The sequence below is a fragment of the Castor canadensis genome, chromosome 7 (assembly GCF_047511655.1).
Source record: "Castor canadensis chromosome 7, mCasCan1.hap1v2, whole genome shotgun sequence".
Classification (NCBI taxonomy): Eukaryota; Metazoa; Chordata; class Mammalia; order Rodentia; family Castoridae; genus Castor; species Castor canadensis.
The window spans coordinates 112,479,328-112,502,143 of NC_133392.1; the positions used below are offsets into that span (position 1 = coordinate 112,479,328).

The following is a 22,816-nucleotide window of genomic DNA, read 5'->3' on the forward strand; positions in this document are numbered from 1 at the left end:
CAACATCATTTCATGATAAAAGCTCTAAGAAAACTAGGAATAGAAGGAAAGTTCCTCAACATTATAAAAGCTATATATGACAAACCTACAGCCAGCATTATACTTAATGGAGAAAAATTAAAACCATTCCCTCTAAAATCAGGAACCAGACAAGGATGCCCACTATCTCCACTCCTATTCAACATAGTACTGGAATTCCTAGCCAGAGCAATTAGGCAAGAAGAAGGAATAAAAGGAATACAAATAGGTAAAGAAACTGTCAAAATATCCCTATTTGCAGACGACATGATCCTATACCTTAAAGACCCAAAAAACTCTACTCAGAAGCTTCTAGACATCATCAATAGCTATAGCAAGGTAGCAGGATATAAAATCAACATAGAAAAATCATTAGCATTTCTATACACTAACAATGAGCAAACGGAAAAAGAATGTATGAAAACAATTCCATTTACAATAGCCTCAAACAAAATCAAATACCTAGGTGTAAACCTAACAAAAGATGTGAAAGACCTCTACAAGGAAAACTATACACTTCTCAAGAAAGAGATTGAGGAAGACTATAGAAAGTGGAGAGATCTCCCATGCTCATGGATTGGTAGAATCAACATAGTAAAAAGGTCGATACTCCCTAAAGTAATCTACATGTTTAATGCAATTCCCATCAACATTCCAATGACATTCATTAAAGAGATTGAAAAATCTGTTAAATTTATATGGAAACACAAGAGGCCACAAATAGCCAAGGCAATACTCAGTCAAAAGAACAATGCAGGAGGTATCACAATACCTGACTTCAAACTATATTACAACGCAATAACAATAAAAACAGCATGGTACTGGCACAAAAACAGACATGAAGACCAGTGAAACAGAATAGAGGACCCAGATATGAAGCCACACAACTATAAGCAACTTATCTTTGACAAAGGAGCTAAAAATATATGATGGAGAAATAGCAGCCTCTTCAACAAAAACTGCTGGGAAAACTGGTTAGCAGTCTGCAAAAAACTGAAACTAGATCCATGTATATCACCCTATACCAAGATTAACTCAAAATGGATCAAGGATCTTAATATCAGACCCCAAACTCTTAAGTTGATACAGGAAAGAGTAGGAAATACTCTGGAGTTAGTAGGTATAGGTAAGAACTTTCTCAATGAAACCCCAGCAGCACAGCAACTAAGAGAGAGCATAGATAAATGGGACCTCATAAAGCTAAAAAGCTTCTGTGCATCAAAAGAAATGGTCTCTAAACTGAAGAGAACACCCACAGAGTGGGAGAAAATATTTGCCAACTATACATCAGACAAAGGACTGATAACCAGATTATACAGGGAACTTAAAAAACTAAATTCTCCCAAAATTAATGAACCAATAAAGAAATGGGCAAGTGAACTAAACAGAACTTTCTCAAAAGAAGAAATTCAAATGGCCAGAAAACACATGAAAAAATGCTCACCATCTCTAGCAATAAAGGAAATGCAAATTAAAACCACACTAAGATTTCACCTCACTCCTGTTAGAATAGCCATCATCAGCAACACCACCAACAACAGGTGTTGGCGAGGATGCGGGGAAAAAGGAACCCTCTTACACTGTTGGTGGGAATGTAGACTAGTACGACCACTCTGGAAAAAAATTTGGAGGCTACTTAAAAAGCTAGACATCGATCTACCATTTGATCCAGCAATACCACTCTTGGGGATATATCCAAAAGACTGTGACACAGGTTACTCCAGAGGCACCTGCACACCCATGTTTATTGCGGCACTATTCACAATAGCCAAGTTATGGAAACAGCCAAGATGCCCCAGCACTGACGAATGGATTAAGAAAATGTGGTATCTATACACAATGGAATTTTATGCAGCCATGAAGAAGAACGAAATGTTATCATTCACTGGTAAATGGATGGAATTGGAGAACATCATTCTGAGTGAGGTTAGCCTGGCCCAAAAGATCAAAAATCGTATGTTCTCCCTCATATGTGGACATTAGATCAAGGGCAAACACAACAATGGGATTGGACTATGAGCACATGATAAAAGCGAGAGCACACAAGGGAGGGGTGAGGATAGGTAAGACACCTAAAAAGTTAGTTAGCATTTGTTGCCCTTAACGCAGAGAAGCTAAAGCAGATACCTTAAAAGCAACTGAGGCCAATAGGAAAAGGGGAACAGGTACTAGAGAAAAGGTTAGTTCAAGAAGAATTAACCTAGAAGGTAACACCCACGCACAGGAAATCAATGTGAGTCAATGCCCTGTATAGCTATCCTTATCTCAACCAGCAAAAACCCTTGTTCCTTCCTATTATTGCTTATACTCTCTCTACAACAAAATTAGAAATAAGGGCAAAATAGTTTCTGCTGGGTATTGAGGGGGGGAGAGGGGGGAGTGGGTTGTAAGGTAGGGCGTGGGGGCAGGGGGGAGAAATGAACCAAGCCTTGTATGCACATATGAATAATAAAAGAAAAAGGAAAAAAAAAAGAATTAGATTGAGAATCAAGGATGAAGAACAGAAAATCTCTCCAAACTATCTCAAATCATCTCCATGGAAGGAGGACATTGTAGGTCTTGGAACCTATGAATGTTGTTTGGAAAGAAGGTCTTAAAGATCTTGAGATGAGGAGATCATGTTAGATTATATGTGGGCCCTAAATGCAAGTGTCTTCAGACTGTTAATCGGCCACAAGCCAAAGAATGCTGCTGGTCTATAGAAGCTTAGAGAGAACCGTAAAACAGATTCTCCTCTAGAGTCAATAGGTCATGCAGTTGCATTATTTCAGACTTCTGGCCTCCAGACTATAAATTTCTATTTTTTGTTTGTTTGTTTGTTTGAATCAGCATCTCACATATAGTTCAGACTGGCCTGGAACTCTCTAGGTAGCCAAGGCTGGCTTCAACTCCTGATCTCTCCTGCCTCAGACTCCCAAGTACTGGGATTACAGATATATATATACCACCATGCCTGACTTTTCTGCTGTTTTAACCTGTAAAATTTGTGACAATTGTTACAGCAGCTTTAGGAAACTAATACAGAGGGATGTGAAGTTGCTTTCTGGTGGTTTGAAGGCTTACTACATAGGAGACGTTGATGTCTGTTGTGCACACTTGCTTTTCAACGTACAGTAGCCCTTATTTACCCCCTTGTAGGATGCAGATCTTTAGCAACTTCTTGGGCCATTAATTGGAATGAAGTATGTAAAAAGTCGTTATATTTCTCATAGATTACAAAAAATCTGCCCCAGCTTATTGTATGGCAATAGCTTCATACTATAGAATTTGACTTCAGGGTTTTTTGTTTGTTTTGGTAGATTGGTTGAGTTTGAGAGGAGGTGGGGATTGAACCCAGGGCCTTACATATGCTAAGCAAGCACTGTACTACTGAGGTACAATCCCAGCCTCAGGGTATTTCTTGGCAGAGAAATAAACTCATAATTTTGGTGTTCATATTCTTTGTCAGTGCACAAATGGACATGGGCAAATTTACTGAGTAAAAACTTTCCCAATCTGGGATAATTTAAAAGATTTAAAACTTTATGACAGTTCACTACCATCCTCATAAGAGATTTTATAATTGGCACATTTATTATACATATGTGTTTCTTATTTTTGTGAGGGCATCTGGATTTGAGTAGCTGAAACCTTTATTGCTGATAGTTGTTCATTAGCATATAATAGTTGTACCGGGGGATACATTGTGATATTTACATGTGTGCTTACAATATGTCTTACATTCACCCCTCTGTCATTTTCCCTCTTCCTCCTTCCCAATTTTTGTGGGGAGTGGAGTATGAGAAGCCTATGAAAACTTGACATAAGAGCAGCTAGCCCAATAACCTGCAGGCTGAGTTGGCACGGCCCCAGCCACAGAAGGGGATGAGGGCAAAATGCAGCACAGCTGAGATTGCAGGTTTCTCTTGTTACAATGTCATGCCCCACACACACACCAGAACTGTTGCTCCACTTCCTTGTTTGCCACTGTATATAAGACTCCCTGAAGGAGGATATGAGGGTTGGCTGCTTGTGAGGGGGCAGCTGCTGTTGTACGTCTATGAGTCTAAGGACCAAGACTTTAGGAGTTATGTTAGAGTGTTAGAGATTAGAGGAAACATGGGACAATGTGAGTCTAAGGACCAAGACGTTAAAGAATAGAAAAGAAGTAAGGTTTTAAACAATAGAGAAAAGAAGCAAAGAAAAAGAAGAGAGAAGTAAAAAAGAAGTAAAAGTGGCTGTTGTGCATCTCCATCTGAGTGCCCAGCACACCTGACCTCAGCTTTGTGCATGTTTCTCTTCTATCTTTTGTCCTTTCTGCATCTCTAGCCTTCCCCAGTTAGGTCAGTAGGACAGGAACTCATGTGGGTTGTGAGAATTTTCTTAAAAATTATGTAGGGGAAGCAATTGCTTTTTAAACAGGATAGTTCATGAAAAGGCATGCCGATGATTGATACCTTGCAGAGAGGCCTAAGCCGAGATGTTTGCATACAACACATTGGAACTTAAAAAGTACTATCCAGATCAGTTTGTTCTCTTCCTCAGTATTGGATAAGAGAGAATTAAATTTTTTGACCCTACAACTAGTTAGTGATAGCTTTTTTTCCAAGTTGTTTTTTTAGATTAATGATTTACCACACTAACTTAATTTGGTGGTCAATGGGCAGTTCCTTAAACTGTTTTAGCAGAAAATAATAGCCAGTGTTGTGCTTTGGTTATCTGGCAGTGGTCTGTAGGAGATGTTGAAGACAAGTGCATTATTAGGGTTGTTGGCTTCAAGTAACATTTAGTTTATTATATTATACAACAGTCTAGGGATTAGGTAGTTCTAATATTTATTTATTCAGAAGAAAAGGACATAATGAAGGCCCCCAATCCATGTAGTCTTTCCTCTTTCCCTGTCTTCCCTTTCTTTCCCTTCCTCTGTCTTTCATATTTTCTTCTTTCACCTTCACATCCTTTGGTTAGTATCACTTCCTTATGTGGTCACTTTCAGGGGCAGAAAAGGTTCTGTTTCCTTGCACACATACCTTCTTAAAAGTAAATAAAACCCTGAATGAGCTTGTCTTATAGGTGATTGGCCAGAATTGTATTACCATTCCAAGGCCAAACAATCCTTGGAAGAGAAATGGAATTATTGTTCAGAACTGGTTGTTGAAGAACCAGCATGAACAGTTTAAAGAGAAAGAAATGCTGTCATAGAAGATTGCTAAATTAAATACCAAACTGGATTATATGTAACCTATAATCTTTAGGGCTGTCTTCTGAACAGGAAGGAGGGAGGTGTGATGGGGACCAGTGCCTTACCATTTTTCTACAAGGTGATCACTAAATTGACAAGCACTTGGGCTCTGATCAGTTTTTAGTTGAATAGTTATACTTCCTGAGAGAGTCAAATGAGCTTTAGGTGGAATTATCAGAAATGTGTAATATTAAAAGGTCATGCAGTCATACACTTGGTTTATTTCTGACTTTTTCATACTTTTCCTCAGTGAGTAAATGAGATTGTCAGGAGAAGTGATATAGGAAGGAAAAGATACTAGGACAAAAGACTCAGTCCCACTCTTAACTTTCCAAATCAACAAGTCTTTACAGTACTACTCGACCTACTTCTAGCTGGGCTTTACCTTTTCTTGGTTTTCCTAATACAACCTCAAAACATGTTGTCTTCTAATTGTCCATTCTTTTCTCTCTTGACTTAATAGTCATAATAATTTCTTCTGTGACCCTTGCCACCAAAAGTGCAATGTTTTAACTTTTGCTTAAATGCATAAATAGCATTTATAAATGTCAAACCAAGTCAACTTAATCTTTGGAAAGTGAGTGAACATGCATAGTAGCACCTGACATGATATCTGACAAGTGCCTTGTCAGTATTACTTGAACATTAAGGTACATAGTTCACTACAGTAAGCTCCCTGTTGGCAGAAGTGGCAGCTTATTCACTGGTCTCTGTACAATGCCTAGCATAGTGCTTGGAGTAGTATAAGAATTAAATATTTGTTGAGTAGTTTTGTTTTTGTTGTTTTGAGATATTGTGCAAGCTGATCTTGAACTCGTGGCCTTAAAAGGTTCAAGCTATCCTCCTACCTCAGCATCCTCAGCTGAGGGGACCACAGGTATGCACCATTGCACCCAGCTTTTGCTGAATAGTTTTTAAGATCAAATTCATTTTTTAAGTGAGAAGTGCTGTGTGGTAGTTTTCTTCAAACTCTAGTTGTATAACCTCTAGAAGAAATTTTTTTATAAGTCTGTACCCGCTGCATATTTTTAAATTGACATTTAAGTTTCCTGTCATGAATTTAAATAGTTGCAAAAGATGTAGTTTCAAATATTGACATATTTAAATGAAACTGTTACATCAATTTTTAAATGTATCCAACAGACTATAAATATCATAGGATTTTGAATATCATCCACTTAAAAAAGACATGAATAAACTCTTTAACAAACCATTACAAATTTTACATTGCTTCTTTTTCTCCTTGAATTTTGATTTCTTTTCACCTTTCCCACAGGATTTTATCTTAATGTAATATATTCTTGTGCTTGGAAATCTCTAATCAATCATGTTAGTCATTAAAATTAAATTATTTTAAAACCTTTCTGAAATTTTTGGATTGAGTTATTACAATTTTTGGTAATACAGTAGGTTGAAACAGCATTAGTGTGTTACAAATTCCTATTTTTTGTTTTAGTAAAAAATGTTATTGGGAACACATCTTTTGAACAAGATGTGGCAGAACATGTTTTTGGGCCTTTGGTTAGAGGTTTTCCTAAGCCCTTGGTTTGGCACATTAGAAGTTTTTATATCTCAGAGCAGTGTGCCATTGTCAGACTCATGGTAGGTTTTGAAGAGGAAAGGTATGCTTTACTGTTACCAAGCTACAGAAAAGACCATAGTGAGAAGGGAAGTGGGAAGGAAAGCTAGCACAACGCCTCCAGTATAGCCTGTTGTCAGGCAGATGAATTCTACAAGTATCTGAGAATTGGTACTTATAAAACTCTGGAACCACTTACAACTTGGTAAATCATTGTCTATCCTAAGGCTACAGTTTGAAGGTTATTGCTGTATAGAATGACTTACTGAGAGATACAGTTAACTGGATTGTCACAAACATGATTAAGTGGACACAGTGATGGTAGTGAACATGTGTTCTTTTTTGCCTTTTCCATTCCAAGTGGTTCTGGCAGGACTGTCAGTTACCTTACATCATCTCCCATAGGGAGCCTGACCTAGCCAGTCATATTAAATTCTGTTTCCTTGGATACAGTAATTTTTTTATTTTACTTCTTTTTTTGGTAGCATTGGGGTTTGAACTGAGAGCCTAGTGCACTTAGGCAAGTGCTCTACCATTCTACCCACACTCCAGCCATTTTGTGCTTTAGTTATTTTTGAGGTAAGATCTTGGCGTTTTTGCCCAGGGCCAGCCTCAGATCATGATCCTCCTAACCATTGTTTCCCATGTAGCTGGAATCATAGGCGTGTACCACCACACATTGCTTATTGGTTGTAATAGAGGTCTTGCTGACTTGTTGCCTGGGCTGACCTTGAAGCACAGTCCTCCTGATCTCTACCTCCCAGATAGCTGAGATTACTGTAGGCAGTGGGCCCAGCTGGATACAGTAATTTGCTTCACACTAGGCACAGAAAGCAGGCAATAGCAGACCAATGGAAATCTTTCCCTGGAATTGGTATGTAAACACTGGGAAAGGAAGTACTACTTTTTCTTTTGGGAGCTCTGGACTGCTGGCAGTCTGTTGAATGCCTGTCTACAAAACAAAGAAAAGAAGCAGGGAGGCCAGACCAAGGGCCTCATGGTGCACAGAATTCAGACTTTGAGACCTTGGTTCTTTTTTTTTTTTTTTTTTAATTCAGTACTGGGGTTTGAACTCAGGGCTTTGCACTTAAAAAGCAGGTGCTCTACCACTTGAGCCAGAGATCTTGGCTGTTACAGCTCAGCTTTTGACACTACGAGCTACCCCAATCCTTTTCAGCTTCATGTGCCACTCTGTTTGTTCAATTTATAGTTGGATTTTTATTTTTAATAAAATAATTTTATTAACAGCTAAGAAAAGTATTGTGAATTATCTTTTGTAAAATGAATAATTTTGAAATTTATCTCTTCTAGATTGTTGGACCTTCAGATGGAAGTAGTTACATTATAGATTATTATGGAACCAGACTTACAAGACTGAGTATCACTAATGAAACTTTTAGAAAAACACAATTATATCCATAAATATTTAAAGAGAGAAACAGTAAGTGATATATATCTAATCTCAATTATAGTATACTAGTCATATAAAATGTGAGAATTTTGGAACCGTAGAAGTTTTAAAAGATCATTTAGTGTGGCAAATCTCTCATTTTGCTTATCAGGAAACTCAGGTCTACATAAACCCAAATGTCTCTAATCCTTGAAAACTATGTATGGTCATTGCTTTTGCAGATTGTAAAGTAGTCTTTGCAGTAAATATGATTAAAGGTCAAAGTTCACAAGAAAAAAAAAAATCAGCAAGGAAGATATTCATTAAATGATGGGTATGATGAAAGTATGTGATGCAAGTAGTCTAATGTAGCTTATGTTTTCTGCTCTCCATCTCTTTGAGGATCAGTAGGTCTTGCTCTGTAGCCCATACTGGCCTCAAACTTGAAATATTCCTGTCTCTGCCTCCCTAGTTCTGGGATTACAGGTACCACCACGTCCCTCCTCAATATATGATCTTCAGTCTTTTTCTTTTATTCTTCCCTATACCTGAAATTTGGTGGAATTCAAACCTTCAATCACTTGTAAACACTTACTGTAACCTAAAGTTTGACCTTGCCCTTGAGAATTCTTAATTGGCTTCAGCTTTAAATAGGTTATACATCTGCTGAAGTGAGTAATGTCAGAAAAACCATTTCCTGGTATAACCATTCTCTGTAATGGTCAAGTGCTATATAAAATGTAGGGTACAAGGCACTTGTTAGGTAATTTTTCACTTTGAACTAGCTAGCTGCTTTTAGAGAGATAGATAGGCCAAGAGAAAAGCAGATATGTAGGCCACCATCATAGTGCATGGGTTTTCAGTTGATTCTGTCTCAGAGACCACTTCTAGAAGCCAGGAAGAGAAGACACATTTGTTATCTCTGTTGTAGTGTATAAATAGGATATGAAGTATAATTTTGCCTATTAGGTATTTTCTTTCTCACTGTTAAAATTATGGGATATGACTGTTATAATGGGATTGAACAGTAACAAACCATCCAAAATTTCCAAGAAGTTTTTCAAATTCTTTCTTGTAAACTGTAAGAATTATTGAAATTTTTGTTGGTGGTGGTTTTCTGTTTTTTGAGATAGGATCTCACCATGTAGCTCATGCTGGCCTTGAACCCTCCATCTTCCTGCCTCTGCCTCCTGAGCAGAACTGTTGAGCTTGAAAGTTGAATCTTAAAGATCCTTTTACCTCTTCTTACCAGAAGGAAAACCTAAGGAAGTTGAGACAAAGATGTACCACGAATGTAGAACTGAAACTAGAATATCAGTCTTTTTTTTTTTTTTTTTTTGCATTACTGGGGCTTGAACTCAGGGTCTACACCTTGAGCCACTCCACTAGCCCTTGTTTGTGAAGAGTTTTTTCAAGATAGAGTCTCGTGGAACTAGTTGCCCGTGTTGGCTTTGAACTGTGATCCTCCTGATCTCTGCCTCCTGAGTAGCTTGGATTACAGGCGTGAGCCACCAGCGCCCGGCTTACTTCTGTAATATACTGTCACATACCCAAGCCCCTACCAACCACATCAGTTTGTATTAGGCATCTGCATTTTGGAAATAGTTTCTCCTACTTTATGAGAAGGGTTATGTAGTTTCACATAACCTTGTTCATACTGTATATTGTGTCTCTTTCAAAAGTGTAAAAATTAAACACATGCAATTTTAAAGTGATTTCATTCTCTGTAGCCTATTATGTAAACATTTAATTGGGATTTCAGACTCATACTTGAAATTTAAGATTTGAGGGACCCATTGTGAAGGCAGGCAGCTAGCGGGATTATCATTCTTACGATCTCTCGACAGTATATAAATTTAGTCCAAGAGTGGGAAAAAGTGTCGAGTAAATGAAGTGTTAAAATGTGCACCCAGAGCTTGGTGTGTAGCTCAGTGGCAGAACACTTGCCCAGCATGCACAGGCCTGGGTTCCATCCCCAGTACTGAAAATTTAAAAAAAAAAAAAAAAGCACCTGCAGTAGCCTCATGTGATTCTTTTAATATACAGTTTTAACATATTTTTTTTTTCCATTTTAGGATTTGAGCCTCCTTGATTTTAATAGGGATTCCCAGTATGTGGATTTCCAGATTTTTTCCCTCTTCCTTCTTCACATCCCCTTGTGGATTCTACATGGTGTGTGTGTGTGTATGTGGTCATTCTGATTTGTTGATTTAGTTAAAAGTATATTATTCTTAGATTTATTTAATAAGACTGTTTAAAAGGTATATAATAGTCTTTCTGAGGCTACTGTCTCTATGAGATAGCTTATTATTCCAATATTGTTTAATGTATCCTACAAAGGCAAGTTGCCACTTGTCACTTTTGCTTGTGAAAAATAAAAGCATAATTTATTTACATTTTTAGTGCTTTATTAAGAAAACCTTCTTAAATACTGAATGTAGCTGTCTTCTGCATTTTGATCCTTCAAAGCAATTAATCCATGGTATTGGGGCTGCAATCCTGTGCGTGGTAGCCCAGCCCACCTGTGATGTTGCAGCTTTCAAGTCTATCTTCTCCCTCGTATCCTGGGCACTAAAGGTCATCAGGGAGTTGTGAGACCTTGAGGCCATATGACTCTTCCAGTGTGTGAAGTGTGAACTTTCCTTTTGTACTTCAGGAGTGATACACTAGCTGTGGAAGCCCAGCTACTGATTGCTCTGTTTCACTGAGTTACAGCTGAAGCTGGGTGGACAAGATGGAAACCCAGCAGGTGATTAGTCTGCCATCTGTGAGCACCACTAGGCAGATGAACAGCAATAGAGCCTTCAGTGTCGCACCAGGGTCTGAAGGAAGTAGCACCTGTATGAAGCACCTGGGTTCTTTCACAGAGCTTAAAAACGCTCTAAGAAGATGAAAACATGAAATGCTATGTCCCCATGATTCTATCCTGCTCTTTCTTTAGTGATAGGCATACCAGTTTTAAAGTTATTAGCATCTAGGTCCTCAAGAGTAAAACCATTTTCCCTAAAAAGTGTATAATACAGTTAGCTTCATAACAGTAGTCAGTCAGTTTCTCCAGGTGGTGGGCAATTATCAAATATTGATGTATGTAGTAGAGTTAGGTTGACTGCTAATCTTCACCAGGAATGTCTCTCTGAGTCATTCAGTCATTCATTCAAGTTTTGAGTGTCTGCTACATGGAAGACACTGTTAACTGGAAGTGCAGCAATGAAACAAACACAAAACTTTGGTCGGAGTTAAGCTGGTTGGGTAGATGCCCAGTTTCCAGTCCTCCCTAGTTTCCTTCAGGATCACCTAAGCCCAGATTTTAAAAGCCCTAATTCTCCACAGTCACGTACTTCAATTATATAATAACTGCAGTCAAATCTTGAAAAGTACCTTGATTCCTACTTAATTGTTGTGCTCATTAAATTGGCCAGGTGGGAAGTCTGTTTCAAAGCAGGTGCTTCTCAAAATGTTTAATAAGCTGTACTCCAAAAAAGTTGTTGATGAAATCTGGAAGCAAAGTCCCTTCCCAGTATATTATTAGACCTTTTGACTTTATTTTCACTATAATTTCCTAAATTTACACGATAAGAACACTTCCAGTTTGCCTAATTCTCTTTTGCCTAATATATGTAATGTTCTAACAGATGTTTCTTCTCTTTCACTATTTTTTACAAACTCATGTGAATGCACATAAATTCTGTTTGTCAGTTTTTTTCTTTTGTAGGGCATTATTTCATCATGCCTGAGTATTAGTACTGCATGTGTGTATATATTATATGTTAAACCCTGTCTGTAATGATTTGTATGATAATCCTGCTTTGAGGACACTGGCCAGAATTGTGAGATGCATTATCTTGGTCATCCCATAGATTACTCCTCAACCTCTAGGGCAAATAGTGTGGCTTCTTTCCATCCCAGAAAGACATGCAGTGCCCTGTAGCAGTTATTCACAAATGGTACTACTTTAGCCTGAAAGGATCAGTACAGTTCCCAGAAGTATCTGTTACCTAGGAAGATTTCTTTCCTTCACTATGTCTTACTCTGTTTTCTGCTTCTATAACAGAATACCTAAAACTGGGAAATTTGTAAGGAATAGATTAATCTTTTATAATTCTGGAGCCTGGGAAATTTAGTGTCAACATGCCAGATCTGCTGAGGACCTTCTTATTTCATCATGATGTAGCAGGGAGAGAACAGGAGTGTGAGCTCACGGCTCTTCCTAATCTATCATGGGGGCCCTGCTGTCATCACCTCATGTAACCCTATTTACTTCCCAGAGACCTACCCAAATACCATCACTAAATGAATTTGGGGATTAAGTCTCCAAAACATGAAATTTTGGGGGACACAACACTATTAAACTAAAAGACCTCTTTAAGACATCTAAAGTCTGTAATGACTACTGTCAGCATTTGTTCATGGGGCCACTAAGACCATAAGAAGTAATAATTTGGAATATGTTTTGTTTTTTAAAATGTGTCTTTCCCTCTTATTTTAATGCAGGTGCATAAAGCTAAAATACGTAATATCTTACCTCGGAAGTGGCAGCAGAGGGGAAATTGGTCTCCTCTTTTAGACGTGGAGGTGCCCCCAGACTCTGGCTGCCCTTGTTCCCTTCTTTTATGAGATAGATCCCTTACGCTTTTTTTCTATTAACAAAGCTGAGACCAGCCTGAAAGTGCAAAGAAAATAAAACACTGGATTCCAAAGTCCAAAAAGAAAGTGTTTTTTCTACTTCCAAAATCTTTTTCATGCATGTTTATACATTTTTCTTCACAAAATGGTATATTATGCATATTGTTTTATAGCCTGCTTCACACTAGAGAGTTTTCTATTTCAATAAATACCTTTTCACAAAATCTTTTTCATGGCTGCAGAGTATTCCTTGTCTACACCAATTTATTTATTCAATCCCTTATTTGGAATTTGTTATTCCAGCAAATGATGAATATTTCTGATATTCCCCCTAGATTTGTCGTTCTTAGACAAAGAGTAATCATATAGTAAAATTTTTTATACGTATGTGCAGTCTCAGTTAACCAAGGTAATTGAAAAGGAATGAAGTCCAATAGCCAAACTTAAGTTTAAACAAAACCATTTTAACTGCCCAATTACCCCCATCCAGATTAGCCCTGGTAAAGCAGTGCAGAGACCCGAGCCTGCCCCTGCTTTGTAATGAGGCCATTGTTTATGTTAGCATTGATTGCTGTTCCTTATGTCTGAGAACTGAGGGAGAAGAGCAAACCTGAGACCAGGACAGCAGCTACAGTACAGGTGCACATTGTAAAGAGGTAGGGGGGAGACAGGACAGAGAACAAATCACTCTGGCATGGGATGTCAAATAGTTGTCTGCATTGTCAAATTACCCTACAGAAAGCTTCCTGCTTCACAAGGGAGAAGAGTCTTATGGTCTTATTCTCTTCTGCTGAATGGGAAAAGGGAGGTGGGTAAATTTTGAAAATGAGGAAAGTTACTAATTAGGGATAAATAAGAGATTTTATTTTTTGTGATGTTGGGGTCAAACCCAGGGCTTTGCATGTGCTAGGCAAGCGCTCTACCACTGACCTATGCTTCAGCCCCACGCTTTGTAAAACTATATTGCTAAATGTTTCCAGTGAAAATAGAATTATCTTCCTATACTGAGTCCTTTTGCTTAACAGAGTTTGCTGTTTTTTTTAATTCACATTTCTCAACTTTATATCACATAAATGCCAAAATGTTTCTTGAGCCAAGTGCCCAGTGGCTCACGCCTGTAATCCCAGCTACTCATGAGGCAGAGATCAGGAGGGTCAAAGTTTGAAGCCAGCTGAGGCAAACAGTTCGTGAGACCCTATCTTGAAAAAATCCATCACAAAAACAGGTGGAGTGGCTCAAGTAGTACAATACCTGCCTACAAGCCTGAGGCCCTGAGTTCAAACACCAGTAACACCAAAAAAAAAAAAAAAGGTTTATGAATGTCAAAATGAGACAAAGTGATTATGCCAAAAATCCATAGACTACCTTCTCATCTGACGTTTATAGCATTTTCTGAACCAAAAGCCTGGCCATTTATCTTTGAGAGTTGCATTTATGTGGCAAGGGATGAGATAGTGGGTAGGACCATATAATTTGACTGCTTAATTCTTGTTAAAGTGAAACGAAGCTAGACATATCTGTAGGTGATGGGATTGCAGGTCGGTCTTCTTTAGGTTTGTCTTAAATTTTTTACTACAATAATGCATTATTTGCATGTATTCATTTGACATAATAAATGCATGGGTAAAGTAGAACAAGGAAGCCAAGAAAATCTTACATTATCCTTCTCTCCCCATCCCCCCTCAAGATGCACTTGCCCTGATTTCTGCCATGATCCTGACTTGGTACATTAAATGAAAAAGGCAGAATTAACATACCATACCAAGGACTTGGGTCTTGTATCCAAGCAGCCACGGGAATCGTGCGGACTTTAGAATCAAATGGACCTGACTCTGCTTCCTGTCATTATTTCCTTGCTTTGTGACTGAGCACATGAGCATTCTGAATCCCTGTCTTCATGTGAATAGGTTAATGACATCAATCAGGTCAATCGAGATTAAATGACATGGATGGTAGTGGCCACTTAGCGCTGTTTAAGGGGATGGGATGATGGAACTAACTGAAGTCTGCCTCACGCTTGCGTTTCAGTGTGCTTATGCCCTCAGTAAAATACCAGAGGACTCAAACTTTCCTTCTTTGAACATTGTTTGCCTACATTTTTCTTATCTCCATAATTGCCTTTATCTGCAGTAATGTGAGACAAAAATGTCTCTCTTTTCTCAAGAATCAGTCTTACCAGCACCTTCACTCCTTGCAACTCTCCTTAGGAAAAGGAATGCTGGAATGTTGCATATCTTGTTGCTGCTTTTTCCTCTGAAGCTCTCTGGAGATATTTATCTAATAAGTTTAGAAATGTTGCTGTGAGGGGCTGATCAAGTCTACTTTCAGCCTAAATTATGGTTAATTGCAAGCAATCACTATGCACACAACACAATGTTGCTTTTAACCTGTCAGTGTTATCAGAATATGCCAAGCATGTAGAGATTAAAACTTGAAAAATGATTAAGGTTAGAGCTATTTGGGCTACATATGCCAAAGAAAAACATTGTTTTACGAGAACCCTTTAGAAAGTAGTGTTTGGAACCTTTAATCATGTGAGCTCATTTTCTATTTAAGAGAGTGTTGATTATGAAGATTCAAGGTCCCATCTTTGATTTTCAGAAAAAAAAAATGTCAAATTTTAATAAATTATATCAACGGAACATGAAATTCACTTATTGCAACATAGAAACCTTAGGGCGGATGATATATATCTTCGCTATGTAACAAAGAGATGGAGGTGAACTGTTGAACTGAGATGGCCTGAGACATGAAACACAGATTGCTTTGAATGAGTTAGGTGTCTTACAAGGTTTCAGAAAGAAATGTTTATCCATTTTCACTATTGACCTACTATACACTTCTGCTCTCCTGCAACACATTCATCACACAGCAGTTAAAGAGGTAACAATAAGTGAGACTGTCACTTTTCTGCCAGTTCTCCAGTGGCTTCCTGTCAGTATCAAATAGGCCAATTGGTTCCTCCCTCAAGATGTTTATATCTGCTCTTTCCTTTGCCTGAAATACCCTTTCTGAGGGTTTATAAGATTTGCTTCCTTGCTCCTTCAGGTCTCTGCTCAAATATTCCTCCTGATCGCTCTTCCTAATATCTGCTCCAGCCCTCCCCTCTCTGAGTCCTGCCCTTTAGTTCTTTTCATAGCACCTCTTGCTGCCTGCAGTGCATTTGTCTATTGATTTCTCCTGTCGTCTATTGGAACTTATGCTTAATGAGGCAGTGGCCTTGTCTAGGGTAGTGCTGAGTCCTCAGCACTTGGAACAGTGCCTTCAACATGTTCAAAAACTAGTTTTGAGTGAACAGGAATGGCAGAATGAGTTAATAGGAATATACATTAATTTGATATTAAACACCCTTCCGCTTAGGATAATTTAGGAATTAGCATCCAAGCATGATTCTGACCCTAATTCTTGTGTCTAAGGAGTGGTTGAGTGAATGAGATTAAGTTGACCCATTGAAGCCCTTTCATGGTCCCAAAGCTTAGAGCAGTGCCTGGTGTGGAATAAGAACTGTACACACATTGAGTTTTCACCCGTAAGGGGTGATTGCTGGAGATGGTTTTCTTTTTTTCTTTCTGGTTTTATGAAAGAGGATCTTGCTGTGTAGCCCAGGCTAGTATGGAACTTGCTGATGTAGCCCAAGCTGGCCTCAAACTCACAATCCTCCTGTCTCTACCTCCCAAGGTGCATCACCACACCTGGCTAGAGGTTCTTGAAAACAGATCAGCTAAGTAGATTATTAGAAAGAAAGGGGGGCTATTAAACCACCTGCTATTTGACCTAAAGAAGATTAAAACACAACTAACTTATTAGAACTTTTGGGACACAGAGAAGGCAGTGCTGAGAGGAAACTTTATAACTACAAGTGCCAACATTAAAATTCAGAGAGATCTCAAATAAATAACCTAACTATGCACCTCAGGCTCTTAGAAAAACAAGAACAAGCCAAACCCAAAAGCAGCAAATGAAGCTCAAGGCAGAAATTTAATGACATGGAAACGAAAAGCATGATATAAAGAAACACAGCATTGGTTCTTCGAGAAGGTTAACAAGATTGACAAACCTCTGGCCAAACTAACCAAAAGAAAGAGAAGGAAGGGCTGACAGAGTGGCTCAAGTTATAAGAGCTACTGCGTAGCAAGTGCAAGGCCCTGAGTTCAAACCCCGATTCCATCAAAAAAAAAAAAAAAAAGGAAGAAAACCCAAATTAATGATGATTACCTCATTTAATCATCACAATTGCCTTGTAAGACAGCTACCCATTAAGATGTTAACAGGAAAGGTTTTGTTAGCTATTATACTCCTCAGCAGAACCCAGGCTAGTTTCTGTTTTGAGGGGGTTTGGTACCGGGGCTTAAACTCTACCACCTGACCCATTCCTCCAGCAACTTTTTATTTTTTATTTATTTATTTTTATTGTTTTATTATTCATATGTGCATACAAATGCTTGGGTCATTTCTCCCCCCTGCCCCCACCCCCTCCCTTACCACCCACTCCGCCCCCTCCCTCTCCCCCCCACCCCCTCGATACCCAGCAGAAACTATTTTGCCCTTATCTCTAATTTTGTTGAAGAGAGAATATAAGCAATAATAGGAAGGAACAAGGGATTTTGCTAGTTGAGATAAGGATAGCTATATAGGGAGTTGACTCACATTAATTTCCTGTGCGTGTGTGTTACCTTCTAGGTTAATTCTTCTTGATCAAACCTTTTCTCTAGTTCCTGGTCCCCTTTTCCTATTGGCCTCAGTTGCTTTTAAGGTATCTGCTTTAGCTTCTCTGTGTTAAGGGCAACAAATGCTACCTAATTTTTTAGGTGTCTTACCTATCCTCGTATCCCCCTTGTGTGCTTTCGCTTTTATCATGTGCTCAAAGTCCAATCCCCTTGTTGTGTTTGCCCTTGATCTAATGTCCGCATATGAGGGAGAACATATGATTTTTGGTCTTTTGGGCCAGGCTAACCTCACTCAGAATGATGTTCTCCAATTCCATCCATTTACCAGCGAATGGTAACATTTCGTTCTTCTTCATGGCTGCATAAAACTCCATTGTGTATAGATACCACATTTTCTTGATCCATTCGTCAGTAGTGGGGCATCTTGGCTGTTTCCATAACTTGGCTATTGTAAATAGTCTCCAGCAACTTTCTGATTTAATTTTTCTTTATCTACCCACTGACTTATCCAAGTACACTAATGTCTATACAGGGTAACACTCAAGTTTATGGATGTTAGGATCAGATGCACTTAACATAGAAAAGCTCTTTGAACCTGATTTCTTCACTATTTTTCTATTTTTTGTCAGTACTGAGGTTTGAACTCAGGGCCTCATGCTTGCTAGGCAGGTGCTCTACCACTTTAGCTATGCCTGCTTCTTCATTTACTTATTCTTTGAATAGTCTCGTGCTTTTGGCTGGGCTGGCCTGGCCTGTGATCTTCCCACCTATTTCCTCCCACACAACGGGGATGACAGACACATGCCACCATGCTTGGTTTATTGGTTGAGTTGGGGTCTCACTAACTTTTTGCCAGGGCTGGCGTGGAACTACCATGCTTCTGCTCTCTGCCTTCTTAGTAGCTGGATTTATAGGCATGAGATACCACACACAACCAGTTTCTTTTTTCTTAAAGTGGACATATTAGTATCTTTCTCACAGTCATTGTAGGGTTAAGTAAAGCAATATATTTCACACGGTGTGTAGCATATAGTATTTAATAAATAGATGATTGTTAAGGTTATTACATTTTTCATCTCATATAGTATTTTTAACACTCCTGTGAGGTCAGTACTGCTATTTACATATCCCTATTTTATACATAATGAGACTGAACGTTTGAGATACCAAATGCCTTTTTAAAGTTTTTTTTTATTTATCATACATTGATAATATGAGGGATTTCATTGAGATAATTCCACACACGTCTACAGTGTACCTTGAACAAGTTCACCCCCTCCATTATATCCCATCACCACCCCCACTTCAAACACTCTTTAGTGGATTTCATTATGCTGTCTTCATATGTATATATGCAGCGTACTTCACCCCAGTATCCTTTCCCTTTCCCTCCTCCCCCTGAAGACCCCTGACAGTCCCCCGTCTACATTCAGGTCCCATTATTGTTGTCATCATCATTTTGAGCAAGATTACACAGATAACAAGAAGTCAAAGCCTGAACCCAGGTCTGTGTCTCCAAAGTCCATTCTCCTAGTCACAGCCCTGAACTACCTTCCTATGAAGCCCTCTCTGGATGGACAACTGATCATATATCTATTTTTCTCTTTCTTTTATAACTGCCCCACTGGAGTTTTGTTTGTTTGTTTGTTTTATCCAAGAAAGACAAAATTTTAAAGGCCAAATGAGTTCACTTTAAAAGATTCTATTGTAGTATATATAAAATGCCAAAATCTTAAGTATAAAGTTTGGTGAATTTTTGCGTGTGTATACACCCATCTAACCACCACCCACTTTAAGCTAAGAATAATGGGAGCACCCAGAAGGTTCCCTTGTGTACTTTCTCAGTCAGTGCCCCTCCATAGGTAATCCCTCTTCTATGATTTTATTGCCTGTTTTTGAACTTCATGTGAATGTAATCACATACATTTGTGTTTGGCATGTTGTATTCATTATCAATTATAGTGTTGTATTGCATTGTATCAAAGATATTGATTCTACTGTTGTCAGGCATTTGACTGGTGTCTACTTTGGGGCTATTATGAATAGAGCTTCTGTGGGCCTCTTTGTATATGTCTTCTGTTCGCATCTATGTGCAGGAGTTGAATTTCTGGATCATACGGTAGGCATGTGCTTAGTTTTAGTAAACACTAGCTGTTTGAAAGTGTTTGTGCCACTTGCACTGCCACCAGGAAATATAAGCATTCTATTTGTTCTATGTCCTCATCCACACTTGGTGGTATCAGTCTTTTGAACATTAACTTGGTTTCCATTTTCTACTGATTGTTCATAAAAATAAAATAGGGTTTCTCCCAGCCACTAAGGGAACTTAAGCAGAGGCTGAACATCCATTTGTCACATCAGTTTAGAGAGTTTTCCTGTGTCAAAAGAAAAACTTTACATGAAATACATTTAACAGCTTATTTGGGCATTAAGCAGCACTCAGAACCAGCAGTGCCTCAGTGTGGACAGTGAACTTTTAAAGGCTGACTGCAGCCAGGGGCAGAGGTACACACCTACCAGCTTCTCAGGAAGCAGAAGTAGGGAGGAGTGCAGTTCAAGGCCAACCAGGGCAAAGAGTTTTCAAGATTTTATCTCAATAAACAATTGGGTGTGGTGATTCAGGTCTATAATCTACCTATATAGAAGGCATTTGTAGGAGGGTTGAAGTCTGAGGCTGGTCTGAGGACAAAAAGCATGAGACCCCATCTGGAAAATTACTAAAGCAAAAAAAAAAAAAGGAGGTGGGGAGAGCATGGCACAAGTGGTGGCCTAGCAAGCACAAGGTCCTGAGTTCAAACCCCAGTAACACCATGAAGACAAAAACATACATCTGATTGGCTAGTAGAAAGAACATACTTAGAGGTTAGCTGGCAGTTTCTGAGAGGTAAAGCTTCTAGTTTCATTTTGCTCTTTACACTGGGTTTCAGTTTTTTTTACATAGAATGTAAAGCACTGAAGCTGCCCCAGCCTAATGGCCTCCCAAGTTAAAAAAAAATTAGTATCACCTAGTATCAAAGTAGTTTATAAATCTTCTGTGGCCCATCCAAACAACACTATTTTGACTCAAAGTTTGGGCTAGCAAAACTGAGAGCTGAATGAAATGGCTAAGTTAGTCCTCGTTTTGTAGGAGTTAATTGACATCCAGCCCTGTGCTCCTTCCATAATTTCCATCACCAGCTATGAAAGCCATTGCTTTTTCCTATGAAAACAAGGGCAAGCATTTCCATGAAAGGGTCAGAGTGACCTGCATAGCCTCCAGTAGATAGATTAGAATGGGGTTTCCTAAAGTACACATATATATATAAATGCACATACATACTATATACACATATATATGACTTTATTTTATTTATTTGTGTTTTGCTGTTGCTCAAATTAAAATTCTTTTTGCCAGTCACTACATGTCTGTAGTATCTGCTACTGAGGAGGCTGAGGCAGGAGGATTGTGACTGGGAGGCCAGCCTGACAGCATAGTGAAACCATGTCTCTAAAAACATGAACAAACCAAAACAAACTAAAATTCTTCTGGTTTTCTTCTCTAAACTGGGCTTTTCCATAGCGTATGTCAGAATATCTGACAGATACCTCTAACTGGGCTTTCCTCACACTTAGAAGGACACTTTGCCTGCCTATAATAAAATCTGTCATTTGCAAGTCCAACCCCAGCCAAACTCTAGGCCAATAAAAAGCAGGCTTGGAAGACATTAGTGGCTCCTCAGTAAACAGAGGTGCCTGGAACTATCTGTTATTTGGATGCTGGTCCTGAGAGGATTAGCTCCATGAATGTCAGATGAAACATCAGCCACAGCTTTCTTTTTTTTTTTTTTCATTTTTCTTTTATTATTCATATGTGCATACAAGGCTTGGTTCATTTCTCCCCCCTGCCCCCACCCCCTCCCTTACCACCCACTCCACCCCCTCCCGCTCCCCCCCCCAATACCCAGCAGAAACTATTTTGCCCTTATCTCTAATTTTGTTGTAGAGAGAGTATAAGCAATAATAGGAAGGAACAAGGGGTTTTGCTGGTTGAGATAAGGATAGCTATACAGGGCATTGACTCACATTGATTTCCTGTGTGTGGGTGTTACCTTCTAGGTTAATTCTTTTTGATCTAACCTTTTCTCTAGTTCCTGGTCCCCTTTTCCTATTGGCCTCAGTTGCTTTAAGGTATCTGCTTTAGTTTCTCTGCATTAAGGGCAACAAATGCTAGCTAGTTTTTTAGGTGTCTTACCTATCCTCACCCCTCCCTTGTGTGCTCTCGCTTTTATCATGTGCTCATCGTCCAATCCCCTTGTTGTGTTTGCCCTTGATCTAATGTCCACATATGAGGGAGAACATACGATTTTTGGTCTTTTGGGCCAGGCTAACCTCACTCAGAATGATGTTCTCCAATTCCATACATTTACCAGCGAATGATAACATTTCGTTCTTCTTCATGGCTGCATAAAATTCCATTGTGTATAGATACCACATTTTCTTAATCCATTCGTCAGTGGTGGGGCATCTTGGCTGTTTCCATAACTGGGCTATTGTGAATAGTGCCGCAATAAACATGGGTGTGCAGGTGCCTCTGGAGTAACAGTCTTTTGGGTATATCCCCAAGAGTGGTATTGCTGGATCAAATGGTAGATCGATGTCCAGCTTTTTAAGTAGCCTCCAAATTTTTTTCCAGAGTGGTTGTACTAGTCTACATTCCCACCAACAGTGTAAGAGGGTTCCTTTTTCCCCGCATCCTCGCCAACACCTGTTGTTGGTGGTGTTGCTATTCTAACAGGGGTGAGGTGGAATCTTAGTGTGGTTTTAATTTGCATTTCCTTTATTGCTAGAGATGGTGAGCATTTTTTCATGTGTTTTCTGGCCATTTGAATTTCTTCTTTTGAGAAAGTTCTGTTTAGTTCACATGCCCATTTCTTTATTGGTTCATTAGTTTTGGGAGAATTTAGTTTTTTAAGTTCCCTGTATATTCTGGTTATCAGTCCTTTGTCTGATGTATAATTGGTAAATATTTTCTCCCACTCTGTGGGTGTTCTCTTCAGTTTAGAGACCATTTCTTTTGATGCACAGAAGCTTTTTAGCTTTATGAGGTCCCATTTATCTATGCTCTCTCTTAGTTGCTGTGCTGCTGGGGTTTCATTGAGAAAGTTCTTACCTATACCTACTAACTCCAGAGTATTTCCTATTCTTTCTTGTATCAACTTAAGAGTTTGGGGTCTGATATTAAGATCCTTGATCCATTTTGAGTTAATGTTGGTATAGGGTGATATACATGGATCTAGTTTCAGTTTTTTGCAGACTGCTAACCAGTTTTCCCAGCAGTT

General features: G+C 38.8%; 1 protein-coding gene across 9 annotated transcripts in view; it reads left to right on the forward strand.

Moving 5' to 3' along the window:
• The window catches only part of Tm2d1 (TM2 domain containing 1), a 134,738-nt gene that overhangs the window by 35,626 nt on the left and 76,296 nt on the right, over positions 1–22,816 (forward strand). For 4 of the 9 annotated variants that reach the window (XR_012449882.1, XR_012449883.1, XR_012449880.1 and 1 more), the window contains one exon: positions 8,130–8,259. The exons of 2 other annotated variants lie outside the window; for them this stretch is intronic. Coding sequence is in view for 3 of the 7 variants with exons in the window: in XM_074079951.1 (XP_073936052.1) it covers positions 8,130–8,240 (111 nt within the window). In the remaining 4 variants the exon portion in view is untranslated. Of the gene's footprint in view, positions 1–6,029; positions 6,081–8,129; positions 8,260–10,283; positions 10,605–22,816 lie in introns of those variants that run through there. 3 more of the 9 variants (XR_012449881.1, XM_074079950.1, XM_074079952.1) reach the window with 2 other exon arrangements.